The 20,104-nt window shown below is 35.2% G+C and overlaps 1 protein-coding gene across 2 annotated transcripts in view; it reads left to right on the top strand.

The window, feature by feature from the left end:
* The window catches only part of LOC103702655 (transportin-1), a 33,104-nt gene that overhangs the window by 11,724 nt on the left and 1,276 nt on the right, over positions 1–20,104 (top strand). For both annotated transcript variants that reach the window (XM_008785169.6, XM_088715053.2), the window contains 13 exons: positions 1,868–1,981; positions 3,748–3,846; positions 6,953–7,078; positions 7,155–7,229; positions 7,416–7,487; positions 7,599–7,709; positions 13,190–13,273; positions 14,849–14,956; positions 16,752–16,853; positions 16,943–17,005; positions 17,080–17,154; positions 19,112–19,183; positions 19,261–19,385. In XM_008785169.6, the coding sequence (XP_008783391.3) occupies positions 1,868–1,981; positions 3,748–3,846; positions 6,953–7,078; positions 7,155–7,229; positions 7,416–7,487; positions 7,599–7,709; positions 13,190–13,273; positions 14,849–14,956; positions 16,752–16,853; positions 16,943–17,005; positions 17,080–17,154; positions 19,112–19,183; positions 19,261–19,385 (1,226 nt within the window). The remainder of the gene's footprint in view (positions 1–1,867; positions 1,982–3,747; positions 3,847–6,952; positions 7,079–7,154; positions 7,230–7,415; positions 7,488–7,598; positions 7,710–13,189; positions 13,274–14,848; positions 14,957–16,751; positions 16,854–16,942; positions 17,006–17,079; positions 17,155–19,111; positions 19,184–19,260; positions 19,386–20,104) is intronic.

Raw genomic sequence — 20,104 nt, 5'->3', positions numbered from 1 at the left:
GGTTCCTCAAAGGAACAGGTTGGGACATGCTGGGTTTTAAAACATTGCCTTAATTACAATGCTATTAGATGACATGCTTACAGAAAAAGAAAAAAGCAACAAGAAATCATAGTTAACTCTAGAATAATTTCATTATCAAGTTACACCTGCACATTTTTAGCACTTTTGAGTTTTAACCTTTAACATCAGTATCTTGCCAAGGGCCATGAATATCACTTGTAGATCTTAAAATATTATTTTCGAGACCAAACAAGTATAAGATCATTGAGGTCCAATAACCAGGTGAATTGTTGTTTATATCGGATATCAGCCCTTTAATCTGATGAATCACTGAGTCTGTACTACATCAATTATCTCATTATTATATCGTTGAAGGATTTGCAGCAAAACTAGAGCATGTTCTGCTATTTCTTTTTATTTTTTTTTAAATTTGAATCCCGGCAAGTAGGCTGTTTGTATAGGGCATGGAATACTGTATATAGGAACAACCTGTCTTGGGAAAGTACATCTTCATCTTGATTTGTTTCTGGGAGAAGTGAATTTCCATCTTGATTTGTACTCCCTTTCTACATAGATGTAATCCCTCTTTTCTCTCTGAAATGTACATTTCATAAATACTAGATGAAAAGCGGAATTGATATACTGGTTGATGGTATTGTAACTTTTCATCAGATATTTCCTCCATCCATGAATAGTTGTTAAGCAAAAGGGTTGTGCATTTTGTCAATTCACTTTAGAAGAAAAATTATTAATTGATAGGATTATATCTTTTAATGACATAATTTCTTCACTACTATTAATCACATGCATTGCTTATGTCAGTTACAAAGTCTGATAGTCAGATTAATGCCATATATCAAATAATTCATCAGTTGATACCATTTTGGTCTTTCAAATATCAATCAAATTATTGTATGTATTGCATGTGTTGGGGTCAGGTTTATTTGATGGGATCAGAACTGTCCATGAAATACTTTTGTGGATGATTGAGTCATAACTGTCTATTAGCCTTCTGAGTTGCGCTGATGCATCCATGCATTAAATATATGTCCATCCTCTTCTCGCATCCATAGCACATGCTAGACAGTAATCTTTCTATGATCTTTTATAGACTAGTATGATTATCTGAGTTAGGATGGAATGCTTTTGGGAGCATTTTGCTCCAAATGCTTCCTAGTGCAAATCAATGAAGGTCCTCTTGAAATGAAAATCGGCACCGTTGATCATGATCTATGATATATAATATGGCTAGAAAGCAAAAATTATTTATTTTGGAGCTGTCTAGCTTATGCATCTTGTCTAGCTTAATGCAATTCCAAACCATTGATCTTGATTTGAATATTCTAAAATATGTGTAAATTAAATTTTAGCTAGCTTCATTTTTTTCTAAGGGGTTATTGTTTGGTACAATGGTAAAAGGCTTGGGCCAACAATTGCAATGGTGTGGGTTTGAGTCCCAGGGCAGCCATTTTGTGCACAAAAAAATTTTCAAAGATTATATTTGTCCCCAGTTTGCCTCTTTTGGGACCTCGGATTCCTGGGGCCATAACTAGGTAATATCTTTTTTTTGGCATTTTTCTAAGCTGTAGATCAAACTAAAACACAATATCATGCTGTTGAAATTGTTAATTTTGTTATCATTTGATGCATGAGTAAAGAAACCCTAAAAATTGATGATATTTCCACTAGGAAACATTTGGAGTCAAATGCTTTGCATTTGAGCGTAACTCTGATTATGTAACCTGTAAATTACATTATACAACTTGTATTTGGGTGATATATTGGCTACATACTTGACAGCGAAGGCTCCCACAGTAGGCCATTTCTAATTCATTAGCATGCTTTTAAATTGTTTTAATTTTTGCAGCAAAAGCTATCAACTATGAATGATTCTGCTTGGAAGGAGAGGGAGGCTGCTGTTTTGGCAATTGGTGCCATAGCAGAAGGATGCATTAGCGGACTTTACCCCCACCTTCCTGAGGTATTTCTCTGACAATACCTATAGGTGAAAGGTTAAACATTTTAGTATTGCTTAATTTATGTAGTTCTAATAAGCAAGCAGTCATGCCATATGAAACATGATTTACTTTTTATTGTTTCCTGGGAAATTAATATTGTAAATTATTGTTTGTATATATATACATGTATGTATATTTGTAATTTTATGTGGTTTATATGGCACAATTGTTTTGTGCTATATCTTACTAAAATATTCTGCAGCAGTAACAATCAGCAGCAATAAAACTTGTATGACAAATAACAGCAGGAGAAGATATTTATTCTTTTAAGTCCCTATTAGCTGTATGCCCTAAATTTTGAACCGCTTTCCGAAGTGTTAGACAGCACGTTAGGGCCTTAGTCTTTATGTGTTGTGATGTTTATTGCATGGCCTAGAATCTTAACTCTATAGCCAGAAAATCAAATCTGAATGCTACTTCAATCTGCAAACTTTGTTATATAAGTTCATTTAACTAAAATGAGGTCTGTTTAATTATTGTTAACTTTCTTTAATAAAGCGGGAGGAACCATCAGCATTTTCAATGTAATAAAGAAAAATTGTGTGAGGGGACTGGAAGCCTTCCTCTGACTCCAGAAGTCCATATTATCTAAATAGAAAGTAACCAGCTAAGAGAATGTACTGATCTTCAACAGCTGAAATTCCTACTAAATGAGTGGCATAAAATTAAAACAAGGGGCAAGAAGAAAATGAAAAACACTGTCAAAGCCACCCTGCAGCATGAGTCTGTTGCCAATGCCTTTGACAACTAGTTGATCTATTTACCCTTTTACTGGTACTCTGTACATACCAATAACCTCTACAAAGCCTGCCTTTCTGTTACTAATTGAACATTTTCTTGTGTACTTGATATAGCATGCGATAAGTGTGTGAAATGTTTCTACCTAATACTTTGGTACTATTGCATATTTCATGCATACATAAAGCAAAGTGGTCCATGCATGGGTATAAAAAAAAACCTGAACTTCTGACATTGTGAAAGAATCCATACCAAATGGTGAAGGTGGAGGAAATTGGTAGGTAGTGGACCAGCGTGAATGAGGAAGGTTAAAGCAAAAGGGCATTTAATGCTATTCGGTTCATTAGGTTAAAATAAAAAAATGAATGAGGAGGGTAAAAGCAAAAAGGTATTTATGCTATTCAGCTTAATTAGGTCAAAATTAAAAAAAATGGTCATTTTCGACTTATTCGCTGCTTACTATGCCCTGTTGAAGATTCCTTTCTGCTTTCTATTTAAAAAGAGCAAAAGAGAGCGTGGGTGACAATTTCTAAACTGTTAAGTATTTTTCAAATACCATGGATAAGCTCAATATGCCGATGATTATTGTGAAGACCGCATCTACCAAACGTCTAGTATAACTTCATAGAATTTGCTGAGACAACAGACGAGATGAAGTGGCATGCTCAACAATCTTCTTCGTTGTGAAGAAGGGACATTTGCCAATCTAACACTAACACCAACCCTGATCATTCACTTGGTCATGTGCGGGAACCCACTTTTTGTGAAAATTAACATGGGAGGTTGAACTCTAAAATGCTACCATCCATTGGCATATATGCTGAGTAAGCTTGTCAAAACGATTTAATGTCCTGTTCTGCTTCTGCTTTCGGTTCAAACATGTTCTCTGGTTACTTTATATGTGTTAATTAGTTCCATGCTATCTCTATTACTCTTAATCTTTGAGGTGTACTTTTCTGTAATTGCTGGGCTGCTTGTATTCTGTTTGCAGATTATTGCATTCCTTATACCGCTTCTGGATGATAAATTTCCTCTTATACGGAGTATCACCTGTTGGACACTTTCTCGTTTTAGCAAGTACATCGTTCAGGTGAATATAAATTCAACAGAATACATTGACTGATAAACAACGCCTTTTTGTTACTTGTGAGCTCTGGGAGAGTTGTTTAAGCATGCCATTGTCATCCTCTTTTACCTATTTGCTAAATATCACAGGCTTCTGATCAGCTTATTCTATTTTCCTGTATTCAAGGAAAATATCATCTTTTAGTGCTCATTTTAATTTTATAGCATTCTGTACTTGTAAAATGATCACTATTATTGGATCAAATGCAATCATTTCGCTCATAGACAACCACTTCTAGCTTAGAAAATATATTGATTAAAGGAACTGTTTATTTTATAGGGAAAGAGGGGTTAATTTAGAAATATTGAAGTTAGTAGCAGAATGATTTTGTTAGTTTGTCCATGCTCATTCTCAATGAGGTACATTTCCATGGTGCTTCATGTCCATTTGCCCTATCAATGACATCCTTAATAGTCTTCCTCAGATTTTGCACTAAGTAATTTGTCCCTAACAGTATGCACCTTTTTGCAGCTTTCACATGCTTACTATTTAAAGTTTTTGTACCATCCAATCCTGAGACCATTATAAGAATTGCTCCGCTACCATATTTAAGTACAAAGTTTATTGCACAAAGGACACTGATTTTCAAGACAAAAGTTCCCTAATGCATGAATTCTGGAAGTACCTAATCAAACCTGGAACTGAAATCCATGAAGTTGAAATTAATATATTTTAACTCAGTCATGATGAATTTGAGACACCAATAGTATAAGAAGAAACTAAGAAACTCAGAATAGATATCTATCTTGAATGGTATTCACCGAAATACCCTTGGCCATGTTTGGTTCGTGGGAACTGGTGGTGGGAAATGGGTATCAGTTTCTTGTTACGATCTATTCCCATGTTTGGCAATTCATTTGGACACGTGAATGATGATTCCAATGGGTATCTGTTTCCTATGAAAAGGCTAAACCATACCAAGGGGTTCTTTGGCATAGTTTTTCCTAGTTTTTGAAATGTGCCCGATTGAAAATAAGAAGACACTTTCTATAATTAGTATAAACTATACTTCAAAGATATATATATGTATGCATATATATTTATATATATGATAGATACATGGAAAATATGTTACAGTAAAGTATTATCTGTTGTGTAATTTAATATTATAATAATACATGTCCATATTATAATACAGAATATAATTTATGCATTCATATACAATAATATATATTATTAATATAATATATTATTAATACAATATATTATTAATATAATATAATGTTATATACCATTATAAGATATTAATATCATATAACACTGTAATTAACGTCGTTTTAATACAAATGTATTATATTATATATTATATTAGTAATATATATTATAAGTCATAGAATTATATATAATTTTATATATTATGTTTTGTTATAATCATAATAATAAATATTAGTATTAATATTAATATTTGAGTATGTTTCGATACCAGTGAAGTCACATTATTAATCTTACATTTAATATAGTATTAATTTATTATATTATCATATTGTTATATTGATACATTTCTATTTTATTATTTTATTATTAAATTCTATTTTATAAATATGATGTCTATAATTATTATATTATAACAGTAGTATATTATTATAATATAATTATATTATATATACTATATTATATTATAACAGTAATAATATTATTACAATGATATTAATATTAATATTAATGTATTGGTATTAATGTATTATATTATACACTACCTGGTTTGCTTTATTTCTGCAACTTTACCTAGGTTAATCCAAGCACAAGAATCAAAATCTCTCATTCCTAAGGATTCTCATGACTGGATATACTGAGAATATATACCGAGAGTAGGAAAACCATGATTTCAATTCCGGTCAACTAAACATGACCTTAAATGGTTGCTTAGTTAATGAATGTTATCGTAGTGCTATCTAGTGCCAACTCAGCTCTATATTTAGAGCATGTTGGACGGCTAAGATTGCAAGCTAGAGTAGGTTAAAAAACCCCAAGGAGTGTTCTACTTTATTGATAATGATCAAAATGGGTTCGTGTAATAGTTAGACATGAGAAGCCAACATTGGTGAAACAAATGATTCACGAAGGTACTTGCTATATGAACAAATGTACTATATGATTAGTTACATTTGATAAAAATTGTTTTATTTAGTCTTTTCTGTTTAAGTGACAGTTTGTTAGTTTATTCTTCAATCTAAGGACACTGATGGAAAGCCTTATGGGGAAAGTATTTGGTTATTTATTGGCTCCAAGACTATTGTGGGCAATGCATATTGTAAGAACTTTCTTGGAAAATTGATTGGCAATTAGTATATCATCAGGGGGATATCCATTTCAAATATGGATATATGCATGACTATTGGTCCAATGAAAAGTAGAGGGGAAAAAGAAGAAAATATAAAGAGATAAGGGCAAGTTTGTTGATCAAAGATATGACAGAACAGAAAATAGATAGGCTCTAGGAGTCATTTACCAACAAAACATGAATCTCTGATCTTATTCTAGCTTCAAATGATATTTAAAGTTCTTTAATCTTTTTTTTAAGGAAAAGATAGATAATGGCCATCAATAATTCATTAGGACCATGAATTGAGGTGAAAACGAATCTTGAACTAAAGTTTCTTGTATCAACACCAAAAGACTTTACCAACTCAACCAGCTGGTTCCCTCAAACTTCATAATAGCTGTTTAGCCCTTTTCTCTTGCCATAAATTGGTACTTGAGGTACTTTTGCAAATAAGAGTATTTACCCTGCATGGACCTCGTTCTGCATGGATCACAATTACTGCCACTGTTTCATTATATGACAACTATATCTGTAATCCTTATGGATTCAAAATTAATATAGGCTTATGTTTGCGTCGATGATTAGTTGTTGTCATTTGTATCTCTGATGACAAGTAAAATAGTCTTCTATCTGGTGATTTTTTTTTTGAAAATTTCAAACTATCATGTATTATTGCATTTCAAAAATATTATTACTTTGGTAGTAAAGCTTTAGATTGGTTTTCTTTTTTACTAGTGTATTTGTCCTGAATTGGTGTGAGGGAAAGAGCAAGGCTGCTCTCCTGATTTTATTTACTTGATAATGCAGGGCATTGGTCATCAAAATGGTCATGAACAATTTGATAAAGTTCTCATGGGACTACTTAGAAGGATATTGGATACTAATAAGCGAGTGCAGGAGGCTGCTTGCTCAGCTTTTGCAACTCTTGAAGAGGTTTTCTGCAGTTATGAATTGATAACTGTCCATGCATTCAAATATATGTATACCAATTGTGTCTTGCTGCTGGCAGGAGGCTGCAGAAGAATTGGCACCACGCCTGGAAATCATTTTGCAGCACCTCTTATGTGCTTATGGGAAATATCAGGTTTGAACTGATAGCATTTACGTGCATTGAGCTCATTATTTTGTCTGTGCCAGCTAGTTCATTATGTCAAGCAGTACCATGGAAGTTGCAAATTAATGCATTTATGTCATTCTTTCATATTTGCAAGTCACTCAGCCAACTTTTTTCATCTTGTTTCTATTGTTTGTGTTCTTTCTCAACGACTAGAGACGGAACCTCCGGATTGTCTATGATGCTATTGGTACTCTTGCTGATGCAGTTGGAGGAGAATTAAATCAGGTCTTAAAATTTTTAATGTAGTAATTTGTACCTTTTTTTTCTTTTTCTTACTATCAAGAATTTGGACTTAAATGAGGAGCTTATTCTTGAGATTCTGGTTCCTATTGGCAGCCAAAGTATCTCGATATTTTGATGCCTCCATTAATCTCAAAGTGGCAGCAACTTTCAAATAGTGACAAAGATCTATTTCCATTGCTCGAGTGCTTTACTTCTATAGCACAGGTATCATCATTTCTTATAGAGTTCATATGCCCTTTTCTTATGTATCTTGTTTGATATGATGATTTGAACATATTCCCCGCCTATTTGTCTATAAAACTTATGGTCCCAGTCAAAGTTTGCTGAACCGGTATCAGAGGGTGCATGGGCTAGCAACCGGTTCAGCATGGTAGAGGTTTGTACCGTGCCATTCTAGGGCACACTGAAATAGAGAGAGTTGGAGAGGATGGAGGGGAAGAGGAAAAGAGACAGAGAGGGCTCGAAAGCCTTCGTCATTGTTGGAGAGGAGAGAGAGAGAGGGAGAGGAAGGGGGAGGGCCAAGGAAAACCCTAACCCTAACGCAGAGAGAGAGAGAGAGAGAGAGAGAGAGAGAGAGAGAGAGAGAGAGAGCGTGCAGGAGGGAGAGGGGGACGCTTATCGGTGACGATCAAATCAGGGCAGGGAGGCGGGGGTGTGGGGGGAGATGATCGAGCAAGAGGCTACTTCTCTTGCATGGCTTCATTGCTAGCTTTGTGGGGAGGAGGGGACAATAGCGATCCGGGAGGGGGACAATAGCGACCCCCGAAGAAAATCTCGGCCTGTTTACTGAGCCGACATGGAGAATCATCATGGTTCCCCATTGGTTCTGTTCGACGCATCCTGAATTTGCTGGTTTGCAGAGATACAACCAACCCTGGATACATTTTTGCATGCTTCACATCCTATGCAAAACTTTCAAATATAATGGATACGACAAATTGACAATTATCTTATGTGGCATATGTAGACCGAGGTTTGAAAACTTGGTTTTAATAATATTTTAGTGGGCCTACTTTCAAAGATTGTTATTAAACACTACTAAAAAATTGACAAACATATATCAATAAAAGTAGTATGAAAAAGGAAATTAAAAAAATGAAGAAAAGAAAATTGGCAATGCTATGAGTGTATTGAATTAAATGGGGCTCAATGTTCCAGTCTAGTATGTTCTTTAGGAGTTCATTTGCAATATTTTTAGTTTGAATTACCAAAATTGTTTGATTATATATAGTCAAGAAATAAAAGAATTTAAAAAATGAAAATTAGAAATTACAAGCGCAATTGTGTGAGATGTCTTAGTCATTCAGCCTGCTAAAGTGGTAAATCAAATAAGTGTTGTCTAGTAATCAGTAAGGATTACTGACTTCTCATAATACTTGTGAATTACTAGTGGATCAAATACAAACAAAAACAACTATATTACCTCCCACTGATAGATCCACATAGCATGCACAGCTAGCAGCATTCGGTTCAAGAATAAAGTGGCCATAAGACTCGAAATAAGCCTTATGCCAGCGAAACAACTTTTGAAAAACAGGCATAAGCAAGGAAATACTACTGTACACCAACTTTGGGGAACTGTGAAGATAGTTTAAGGATGTAATTGGCTGGAGTAGAGATTTCAAGGGAGTGGCAAAATGGATTATAAAAAATGTGGTAGTGGATGTCAAGGGTCAGTGTTAAAGTCAGCCCAGAAGTATTTAGGTTTTGTGTATCAATGAGATCTTGGAGTTTGTCTATCTATGAGATCCACGGACCAGGACCTGACCTGGATCAATAGACCTAGGGCTCCGGGTATGTGTTTCAAGATAGATCTGTAAGACATTTTAGGTCTACAAAGTTTTCATCTTGTAACTTCACATTTCTTATAAAATCTATTAATTGCACTTTGAAACCATGTCATCAATGAGTTGTTTTCAGGGCATGAATGTTTGAGCTTACCAAATACTCTTACATGCTTAGGACCCGAACCTGGACTTGACTTGTAAACTATCCAAACCTGATTCATGTAGGGTAAGTGTTTTAAAGCACTTGGACCTGACCTCTAGACCTAATGGTTCTGTTGAAAAGTCTCCTGCCCGGACTTGGACCTGGCCCAACCTGGTTATTGAATAGGTATGATTTGGGTTAAAATTTAGATCCAAACCCCTGTGGACCACGTCGAGGCTGGGAGGTGTGCATGTCATACCCAATAGCACCCCTATTTTAGGTGATTTGGTTCTTGTTGGATCATATTCTGCACAGTTTGGTAGATTATACTTAGCTAGTTAAAATGAGTCTTAAATCTTTCTTAAAACAAGAAAACAGGGGAAGAATTGGTGTGGGAGGGGAGGGGCAAACTGAATATTAGGAAGCAGATCTGAACTCACAAGGCTACCCATAAGGTGCACGATTAAAAAAAGGAAAATTTTAAAACTAGGTTTGATCCATTCATTTGAGTGAACACTTCCAAACTTGACTAGATGGTTTCCAGATATTGATATGAGAGAATTTGAAAGGCCCTTAGCAAGAGTGACAGGACGTCCTAATTGATTTTTTGATGTGGTTTTAGCAATCTCCAGGAGCAAGGTCAGTGTATTATAGTGCTGATTTGGCGGCAAACCTTGGGGCAAAGGTATGTTAAAAATTTGGAAAGACATGATCATATCCAATAGTCAGATTATCGAGATGCTTTTCAGATTGCCTGGGGCTCTTGAGTGAATGCCTACAATACAGGGATGGGCTCTAATGACACTAATTTTTGGAAATAAGTGAAGGAAAATGTGAAGGTATATTCTCTTTAGGGCATCAGGTTAATTGCTTACATGAATAAATAAGTTTACTTATAATATCGTGACAGTATGATGTAGGGGAAAAATAATAGATAGAATGTGCAGAAAACATGAAAAAATAGCATATTAATACTTGTTGATCATATGTTCCTTAAGTTCTCATTCAAGTTTGATTTTTTTCCTGGTTTGCTATAGCGACAAGCGGCAAGTCTATAGCTTGGACATTCAGATATTTGGAAGTGTTCAGTGTTAGTATGTAAAGATAGAACTTTAGAATTATTAGCTGTGCAAAAGTAATTCCGGAGCCTGCACTTCTTCCACATGCTACAATTCCAGCACAAAAAACCATGACTAAAATAATTATCCAATAAATTTAATTTCCATCCACTCTACCTCTCTTAATGATAATTTAGCTAAATTATAATGATAAGATGAGAAAAGAGTAAAACAAATTATTTACTTGGTAGTAACAAAGAATATCTAAGTAAAATGATGCTCTATCTCTTTTCATCTGAGAAGAAAATAAGGGAAGGGTAAATTCTTTGTTTTTTTTTTTTTTTGAGGAAAACTTATTCTGTTCTGCAATCATAACATTAAATGCTCAGGTGCATGGTATGCTGTACCGGTCGGTACCGAGCGTACCGTATCCGTACCGATGGATACTGGTATCGGTACGCCAATGTCGGTCGGTATGCCTGGAGTACCGCATACCGTACCGTACCGATACTCGGTACGTCTATACTAATGCGGCACCGGTAACGGGTTCGGTACCGGTACGGCGAACCTTGCTCAGGTGTATACTATGTTTGAACATGATCTTCTTGAGTTTAATGTATAGGTAAAATAATAACCTTACTCAATCTAGGACTTGTGAAAACATATTTCTAAATTTTAGTTTTATTTTTTGATCTAGGAAAAATAGTTTCAGACATTCAGAACGAAATCTTTAATTGAGGGCTAAACCACCAGCTGTTACTACATTAGCCTTGCTGTTACAAATTCTGTTTTTGTCTAGTTACATTAAAAAAAAATTCTTGAAGGGGTGATAGTTACTGTGGTCATAAAGTTTCTCTACCACAAGATATTTTGATTCCAAGTGTATCTGATTTAGCTTATGTTTAAGAGGTAAAAGGACCGTTTTTCTTTTTTAAAAAAGAGGTCATCATGGTCTAGCTGTATACTATTGATCATTCAAATTAAAGCTAGCCAGATTGGTGCCTAGCTAATTACTGTTGTGGTAATGTCAAATGATAAGCAATGTAGTTAGCTGAAAATTTCTATGGGCATTAGTACTGACTATTAAAGTCCTCATATGTGTTCTGTAACTTCCCTTGATGCAAATCTTGTCTCCATCTGAATTTCTCTTTAACAAAATAGGGTGGGATTTCCCTCCCCTTCCATCAAAAAGAAAATAATCTTGTCTCTATCTGCAGAAGATTTTTTCTGCGTCACCTCCATCAGCATAAAGTTCATAAATGGATAACTAGGTAGTTAATGCACAAATACCAGCAGGAAGTATTCTATTTCAAAAAGCTTCAGGAGTTAGATTACCATGAATGGGTGATAAAATGAGTCATTACAGAGCTTAAGTAGTGGGATTGGTGAAAATGGGTAATAAATCATTACAGCGATTGAGAAAGGAATCTTTTCAAAAATCGACTTAATTTTATACTCTAGAAGGGTTTAGCATGGAGTCAGTTTTTGGCTTGAGCTCGGTTTGCTTGGTTAAGAAAGAAGCCGAGCTAGATTTAGGTCTAGCCTCGAGCTCGGCTCCCGAAATACTAATATATAAATTTAACTATTGTATTTTTTTAATTGTTATTATATATAATAATTATTTTTATAATTATTAGCATAAGTTAATATAAAGTATGTAGAATAGAATGTATTCTAACTATAAGTTTAGAGTGTAATCAAGATTTTACTCCAAACTATAGAAATGAAAGCTTTGAATGATTCTGAAGTCTCACTAGGTCTCTTAAGCAAGCTGTTCATGAACAAATCAGGCGCAGCTCCAAGTTAAAAGATCTAGTTTGAGCTTGGCTCGATTAGAAAACAATCTGAGCTAGAGTGAGCTTGGTTTGTGTTCTTCTCATTTCCACCCCTATCATGAGTTGTTATTTCTTGGGCTTAGGTGGAAGGGTTCCCTGTAAATTTGATTTGATGAAGTATCTGATTTTGCTGGTGGACTCTGATGGACTCAGCATTTCGTTCGTTCATAATCATAAAACATCTGAAATAGAAAAGAAGCCCTTTGCTCATGGTTTGTGGAGGGATACAATCTTTAATGTGGATAGTTTTTTCATACTTGCTCTTGTCAATCCTTATGGTTCTGATTTGTCTATTCATCAAAATTTCTTTATTCCAATAATATTTCAATTAAAATATGATAGCTCTTAATTTGCTTGAAAAATCAATATTTATGTTTGAGAACACTTTGTGAATCTTTTTTCGTTTTGTCTGCTCTAGGCTACACGAGCCGAGCCCAGACATGCTTTGGGTGGCTCAGGCTTGACTTGTTAAATGTGTGAATCAATCTCAAGCCAAACATAACTTTTAAGTGTTCAAACTTGATTCTTTTCCTAATCAACCAGCTTGAATGCGCCTGTCATCGAACCAAGCTCGAGTTTCTACTTATTTTTCAGTCCTGGTGTGTTTGGGCTTGGTTTGTTTATGAGTCAAGCCTAAAACTGAGGCTTGAGCTGGCCTTATTTTCTAATTGAACAACTTCAAATGAATCTCTTATTGAATCGAGTCTGAGTTGTTCATGAACTGCTTGTTTAATTGCAGTCGAATATCTCCCTCCCACCAAACTCCCTTCCCTGCCTCTTTCTTTAGTGTGTGAGCATATGCAGATTTCTTTGATGGTGATCTAAAAGAATTCACTTGTTTGAATTATACTCAAATATGCAGGCTTTGGGACCAGGATTTTCTCAGTTTGCTGAACCAGTTTTTCAGAGGTGCATCAATCTTATCCAGATACAACAACTGGCAAAGGTATTTGGCTCTATAATTTTATTTTAATGCTGCAATTTGACAAACCCAAACCGAGTTATTATTAGATAGGTGTTAGTAAGTCCATGCTATTCTGTGTAAAATGTATCATATTTTATGTCTAAGCTGTCCCTTTGAAGTTTACTTTGATGCTGAGTACATATTCAATTAGTTGCATTATGTCATATTGATTATTGCCTCCAAAATCTTGGATGGTTTCTCTTTCCCATCTTTAACTTTTTGGTAAAAACATAAGCTCTAGCTTTTCTGGCATCTAAGTTATTGAGCCCGTGGTTATTTTAAATTTCAAAGGTGAGAATCTAACTCTATTAATATAGGCCACTTGAGCCTGCTGCTGGCGTCATTTGATATTACACAAGCTATGTTCATCTAGAAGAATATGAAGTTGGATCATCTTTAGGTTAGAGAGATTGAGTTTCATGTTAGGTTGGGTTAGATTAAGATTAGGTGCATCAGTGGTCTGGCAGGGCTTGGGTCAGTTTATAACTGGATCCTTCCTACATCTATTGGATAGATAATGAGGGAGAAGCCTTCATTCTTTCTTTTTCTTTCTTAAATGAATAAAACTCGGATATCTTCTCTAGTTGCTAAGGAGAAGCCTGCTAGGAGTCTTTCATATGTATGAGCAATGGGTGCTACAGTTGTGTATTATGTAATAATACATTTATAGTCATTGTAAGTTATGAGAATGTAAATTTGACCTCTGACCTTTTCCGCATGTATGTATTTGCGCTATTGCTGTCATTTGTAGATTCATTGGCTTATTGCAACACTTCAGAAATATTAAGGCTTGTTTGGTGTTGCTTCTGCATTGAGAGAAGAGAAGCCAGAAATAGGTTTTCTAGATTCTTCTGAAAGTGCTTTTCCGAAATTTCCATCCTGTAGAAGCACTTTTTAGAGAGTGTTACCAGACATTTATTTATTTTTTTTACAAAATACATTTTTGCTTTAAAAGTTGCAAAAGTACTTAATTAAGCAAAACCGAACTCACTTCTAGTCACATCACAAGACTGCAGTTTGTGATGGGTATGGTAAATAAATTTAGCGTACAACTCTCTGATAGGCCGAACTAATGCTGGTGATTGCAAATGCAATTCTATTGTAATACAATACAAGTCATGAGACTTGATATAAATTGGCTTAGATAATGTTGTAGATAGTCCACTAGACTTTGCCAAAATAGTGGATGGTTAGATGATCTGATCAACATGGATAGTTTTGAGTATTGAGACTTCGTTCAAATACTTGGATTGTGCATGGATCAAGTCAGTCTGCTGACGAATTCATACAAATGCATACCTGTTTAACAGAGACCCAGTTCTCCAAGTTGATTTAGTGTACCAGTTTGCCTTTAAGTTCTGATCCTCCTTTGTGACTTTCTTCTGGAGGGGCCAAAAAAGAAGACATGTGGAACTGTAATGATAATAAATCTTTCACCAAGGGTTTTGAAAGAATACATTTAACTGTATGTGACAACAGGAGTCTTTATTTTTGACAACCATGGTATGATTGGGATTTTAATTTCAGTCACCCTGATATTTGATGCTTTAAATGCAGGTTAATCATGTTGTGGCTGGTGTCCAATATGATAAAGAATTCATTGTCTGCTCCTTGGACTTATTGTCAGGGCTTGCTGAAGGCCTCGGCAGTGGGATAGAGAGCCTGGTAATTTTTTTCTTCATATTTTTCAACCACATTGATTACATTCATCTTGTGTAGAAGCATGCTTTGAAGGTGCTCAGAGTAGTTAATCCCATTATGATATACAAATAATACTTTATTGGTTATTCCTTGACTAATATAGAATTGGGCTGATTGGCACTTGGGGCCAAGGTCCGCAATCTCAGTCTCGGATACTATATCGGTACCTTATCGGTTCGGTTTGGTATGGTACGATGCACTTATGTACAGAAATAGCTCTCCAACCATTTTTCTCAATTTCCATCTCGGTATGGGGCGGTACACTTCGGAATGGGGCGGTATGCCTCGGTACAGATGGTACGGAGCTTGTACTGACTTAAAGATGTGTTTTGTACCTATTTTTGCCGGTACAGTATGGTACGCTCTGTGCCGAGCGGTATGGGGCAGTACGACAGACCATGCTTGGGGCAAATGGGCCCCACCCATACATTGGTCTTGGTTGAGCAACGATACATTGGTCTCGGTTGTGACGTTTCAGGAAGTTTCATGCTGAAATTATAGGCTGTCACAGCCTAAATCCACATTATTTCAGACAAGAACCTCGATGGACCAACCAGAATTAGTTCATGATGATGCTCTATATTCGTGATTACTTGTACATATGGGTAAAATATGATTGTATTCTCAGGATCTCATCGCTTGTCATTTGCTTTATTCTGATAGCTTTACTTTATATTACACTTGAAACCCATAAGTTGATGTTCTGATTCATGAAGCCCCATTGTCCAGTTATGGAGTCTGTAATGTTGTCAAAGTAGCAACCCTTTTTGGGCAGTTCTTGTTTTTGCCATCTGAATTTGAAAAGATGTATCATATGCTTTAGAATCTCTTCCAATCTTCCTTGTTTAAACCAGTCTGGTTTGAAAGCCTAAATTTAGACAAATATGATTCAGCCAATTAGTGTAATGACCAACAATATTAGGTTAGTAAACTCCTTTTGTCTGGCCCTTAAACTTAAAGGGCCAGTCTTTTCTTTCTTTCTTTCTTTTTTAAATTGCTAGCCTGTGATGTAAAGGTTGCATATATCCTTGTCATGACCAGTTGGGTTATGGATCAATCTGTGCTATATATAGCTTCCTAGAGTCAAACCTTCCAAGCTTTCTTTTGCTTAAATAAATGAATCTGAACTTTTAACCTGGAAATAGAACACCAGCCTTTGTAATTTAATTCCTTAATTTTATATGAGATTTGAGGCTTTAATAGTCCCTATTAATGCTTGTGATTCTGTATGAATTGCTGTATCTCCTACCACCAATTGAACATATACTGTAGCTGTGCATCAAGTATCCAAATTTATTTTTGATTAGCGGTCAAGAAGCTTCAAATCTTAGACTTTTCTCCAAGATATTACCTTTGATTGTACTGTGTGTATTTTATGGCCTGCCATATTATTCATTTATGCTATTTGTTCTTGTTGCTTAACTGATATCAAGGATGCTATAATACAATTGTTGGTTACTGTCCTTTCCTCTTAAATCTTAAATTAGCCAACAATGTTTGCATTCATAGATGGTGACATCCATCCATGGTCCATGACCTATAATATATAGATCAATAACTTTGAGGGCTAGGTACCCATCGCTAAACTCTTTCTCAGAAACTCGTGTTTTCATCCGTTGAGCATGAAGCCCATAATATATCATCGTTCAGATAGCAAATAGAAACTAGGATCGTATATCAAATTATTCTGGTATAGCTATACTTTCACATGAGGCGTATAAAGACACTCCAAAGAATTTATTATTATTATTATTTATAGGTTGCACAAAGCAATCTGAGGGATCTACTTTTGCAATGCTGTATGGAAGAAGCAGCTGACATTCGGCAAAGTGCGTTTGCACTTCTTGGGGACCTTGCAAGAGTGAGTTGAAGTCATTGTTTTTCATAGCTTTAAAGCCTATGCATCAGAAAGGTTCCTTTCTGAGTTTTACATTTGTGCTTTGCAATCAGGTTTGCCCTGTACACCTTCATCCTCGTCTACAGGAGTTTCTTAGTGTTGCGGCCAAACAACTGGTAGGACATACTCTTGGAACATTAGAAATCCATACTTAAGTATATATGATCCTTAAATGGCTCTGTCATTGCAGCTTGGTTCCGCAGTGAAGGAGGCTGTATCAGTGGCAAACAATGCTTGTTGGGCAATTGGGGAACTAGCGGTCAAGGTTGGTACACCTCACAATATTATGTCCAATTGAGAACTAATCTCTTTCTATGATTGCAAATCTGATATGTTCAGCATACTCCCATAAGCAGTTGGCATCTCTGTCTCCTGGAAATTTATGATAGAGACTGAACATTGCCAGTCTTATAAAATGCTATCTTAGGTATAATGATAATCTGTTGGTCTGTAATTACAACAATTGCTCAAAATATTGTTGTGTGCACTGTTAATTCTACCGCTGTTTCATTGTAAATAATTCCTTGAATACTGTTTTTGGTACAAGTCAGAATGAGATGTTTACCTTTTATCATGTGAACATGGATGGCCATGGCTCAAGTTTACCTTTCTGAAGATAATGCGCAATAAACAAGCTCCTCTAGTTGATAACTGTTGCATCACACATCATATAAGATTTATCCATGAAATGTGATAGTGCCATATATGAATTTTATTTAATTGTTGCCATCAAACTTGCCCAACTCATATTTAGTGTTCTCTAAAATGCTACAGTATTTATAGGTTATCAAACTTTTCAAAATTAACAAATAAGAACTAGAACGTCATCCTGTTCTTTGAGCTCTTTGACCTTAGATCTGACTCCTCCTTTTCAAAATTAACATCGGAGGATCATCAGAGGATAAATGAGAACTCTTGTAATAGTGAGTAGGGACTTGAAGCTTATTTGACCTTAGATCCGATCTCTAGAGAGAACAGCCTGCCATCCTGTTCTTTCGTCTACTATTATTTCCTTCAGCTGTAGAAATCTGGATGATCTTTTATTAGCAAACAACAAGGTACACGGGAGAACTTGGAGGTTGGAAAGAAGAAAAGTTGGGGGAAAGAGAAAAGAAATACTCTGTCATGCTGATCTGACTGAAAACTCTTCTCATCTATTGTTGGATTAGGTCAACCACTAGATGAAGGTATATAATGACTAAATACCCCTATAGAAGAGCTAATTGCAGAAGGGATTAAAGATAACTGCTATATTACAATATTTAACATAATCAGAATTTCCGTTTGAAATTTCACTTTGCCTGTCCTTTGTTGCATATGCGTGAATTCTTTGAGGTTTTTTCAAGGAGTTCTAAATTTTACTCTCCTATCCTCTCAACCCTGTAACCAAGCCAACTCAATGTAATCTAAATGCTTGATTTTTCACTTTCCCCACTTTTTCTGGAAGAAATATCATTAGGTTCTAGTGTACAAACTTGTTCCCAAAAAATATGTTGTCATTGCAACTGTCTAAAATTCAATTCTTTCTTTTTTCCTTCGGTATCATATTATTGTTATTATGTGCTTCTAGATACCTTATTCTTTTATCAGTTATTGGTTTTGCTATCATATATCTGAAGAAACCTGCAAAACATTTTAAGACCAAATATTTTCTGGACTGCTTTCTTTGAAAGTTGTTTCTGTGCACAACTATGACTAGCATCTAAATTATTTTCTACAGCATATCATTAAATTATTCTCTACGGCATATCATAGAAAATTCCTATATCCATGGGAGGGAGTTATTGGAAGTATTTGAAACTCAAGGTCCTTAGATTACATTGAACTGCTGCAGCTCGCGGTCATACACCTACTATGTCAGTCACTCTCTTCTTTATAAACTGATGTGCTATGTGAACTAGCATTAGGACAGCCATAACATGAGGAACCTACGTGGAAATTAGTTGTGTATGTTATATGCAGCTTCCTCATGTTTAATGTTTTTTCTATTGAGTTTTTTTTTAAAAAAAAGGTTCTGGCTGTCTAGTTTAACCCTTTCTTATAAATGATATCTACATAATACATAAAAAAAGGTAAACCTTAATCTGTTTAGTTGGACACCATTTGTTTACTACAAATTGATGGTATTTCTATGTTTTAAAAATGAATGTTGTTGACCATCTATTTTTTACCTAGTAATAGCAGTACAAATTCTAAAATCTGTTTTCGCTGTTAACTTTCAGGTTCGTCAAGAAATTTCTCCTATAGTGTTGACAATCATTTCATGCTTGGTCCCAATTCTTCAAAATGCAGAGGTGAGTTGATTTTTTTATATTGCGATTTGTTAAAAATGTTAGTTTAATTTGCCATTTATCTTTTCTGGTGAGGACAGGGTCTTAACAAGTCACTCATAGAAAACAGTGCAATCACTCTGGGAAGGCTTGGCTGGGTTTGTCCAGAGCTTGTAGCGCCACATATGGAACATTTCATGCCGTCCTGGTGTGCTGCTTTATGCATGTAAGATGCTCTTTCTTTTTACACCTGGATAATTGGGTTCTTTATTTTTAAAACCTTATATCGAAATGTTTTTAAATGTTCACAAGACTTGCAAAGCTCAGTTTCAATCTTCCAAAATACTTCCTGGAAGTGGGAGAAAAATGTAGTGAAATAATAAAAGATAAGCATGGATTATCCATAATAAAACTGCAAACCATACTCGTAACTTGATTTAATTGGTAATGTTGTGAAAGTTTAGGATTTGTAGCTGGAGAGACATGAAGAGTTAGACCAGAGATGTGGATATAATTGAAGACTACAATAAATTAACACACAATAAATTAATCAACACTCTTGAACCCTTCTTTAACTAGATGGTCCACCACTTTATTAGCACTTGGTCATACATAAGAGTACAACACCATGCCTTCTATTATGGGCACAATATAATTCTTATGCCATTTAGGTTTCCCTGTTCGTCTGGCCTTGTAAAAACACTAATCCTGGTTACATACCCTACCGATGATAGTATGGAAGTTCTCTCTACAAGGAGGTTTTGTTTATTTTAATTTTAAGTCCCTTAGTTCATTCATCCAGAAAAGATGGGAAATATTGTCCACCAGAATTGTGTTTCTTTCTGAAGAGTAACCCCAGCCCAAATGATTCCTAACACATTTAGCAAATTTAGAATGAAAAAGAAAAGCCCTAGACAATTGAAAAAAGGAGAATGGCAAACTTTG

Source organism: Phoenix dactylifera, chromosome 2, assembly GCF_051530095.1.
Source record: "Phoenix dactylifera cultivar Ajwa chromosome 2, Ajwa_hap1_PhDact_Kaust_v1.1, whole genome shotgun sequence".
Classification (NCBI taxonomy): domain Eukaryota; kingdom Viridiplantae; phylum Streptophyta; class Magnoliopsida; order Arecales; family Arecaceae; genus Phoenix; species Phoenix dactylifera.
The sequence above is the reverse complement of the archived record's forward strand: the minus strand, read 5'-3'. Positions and strand labels throughout refer to the sequence as shown.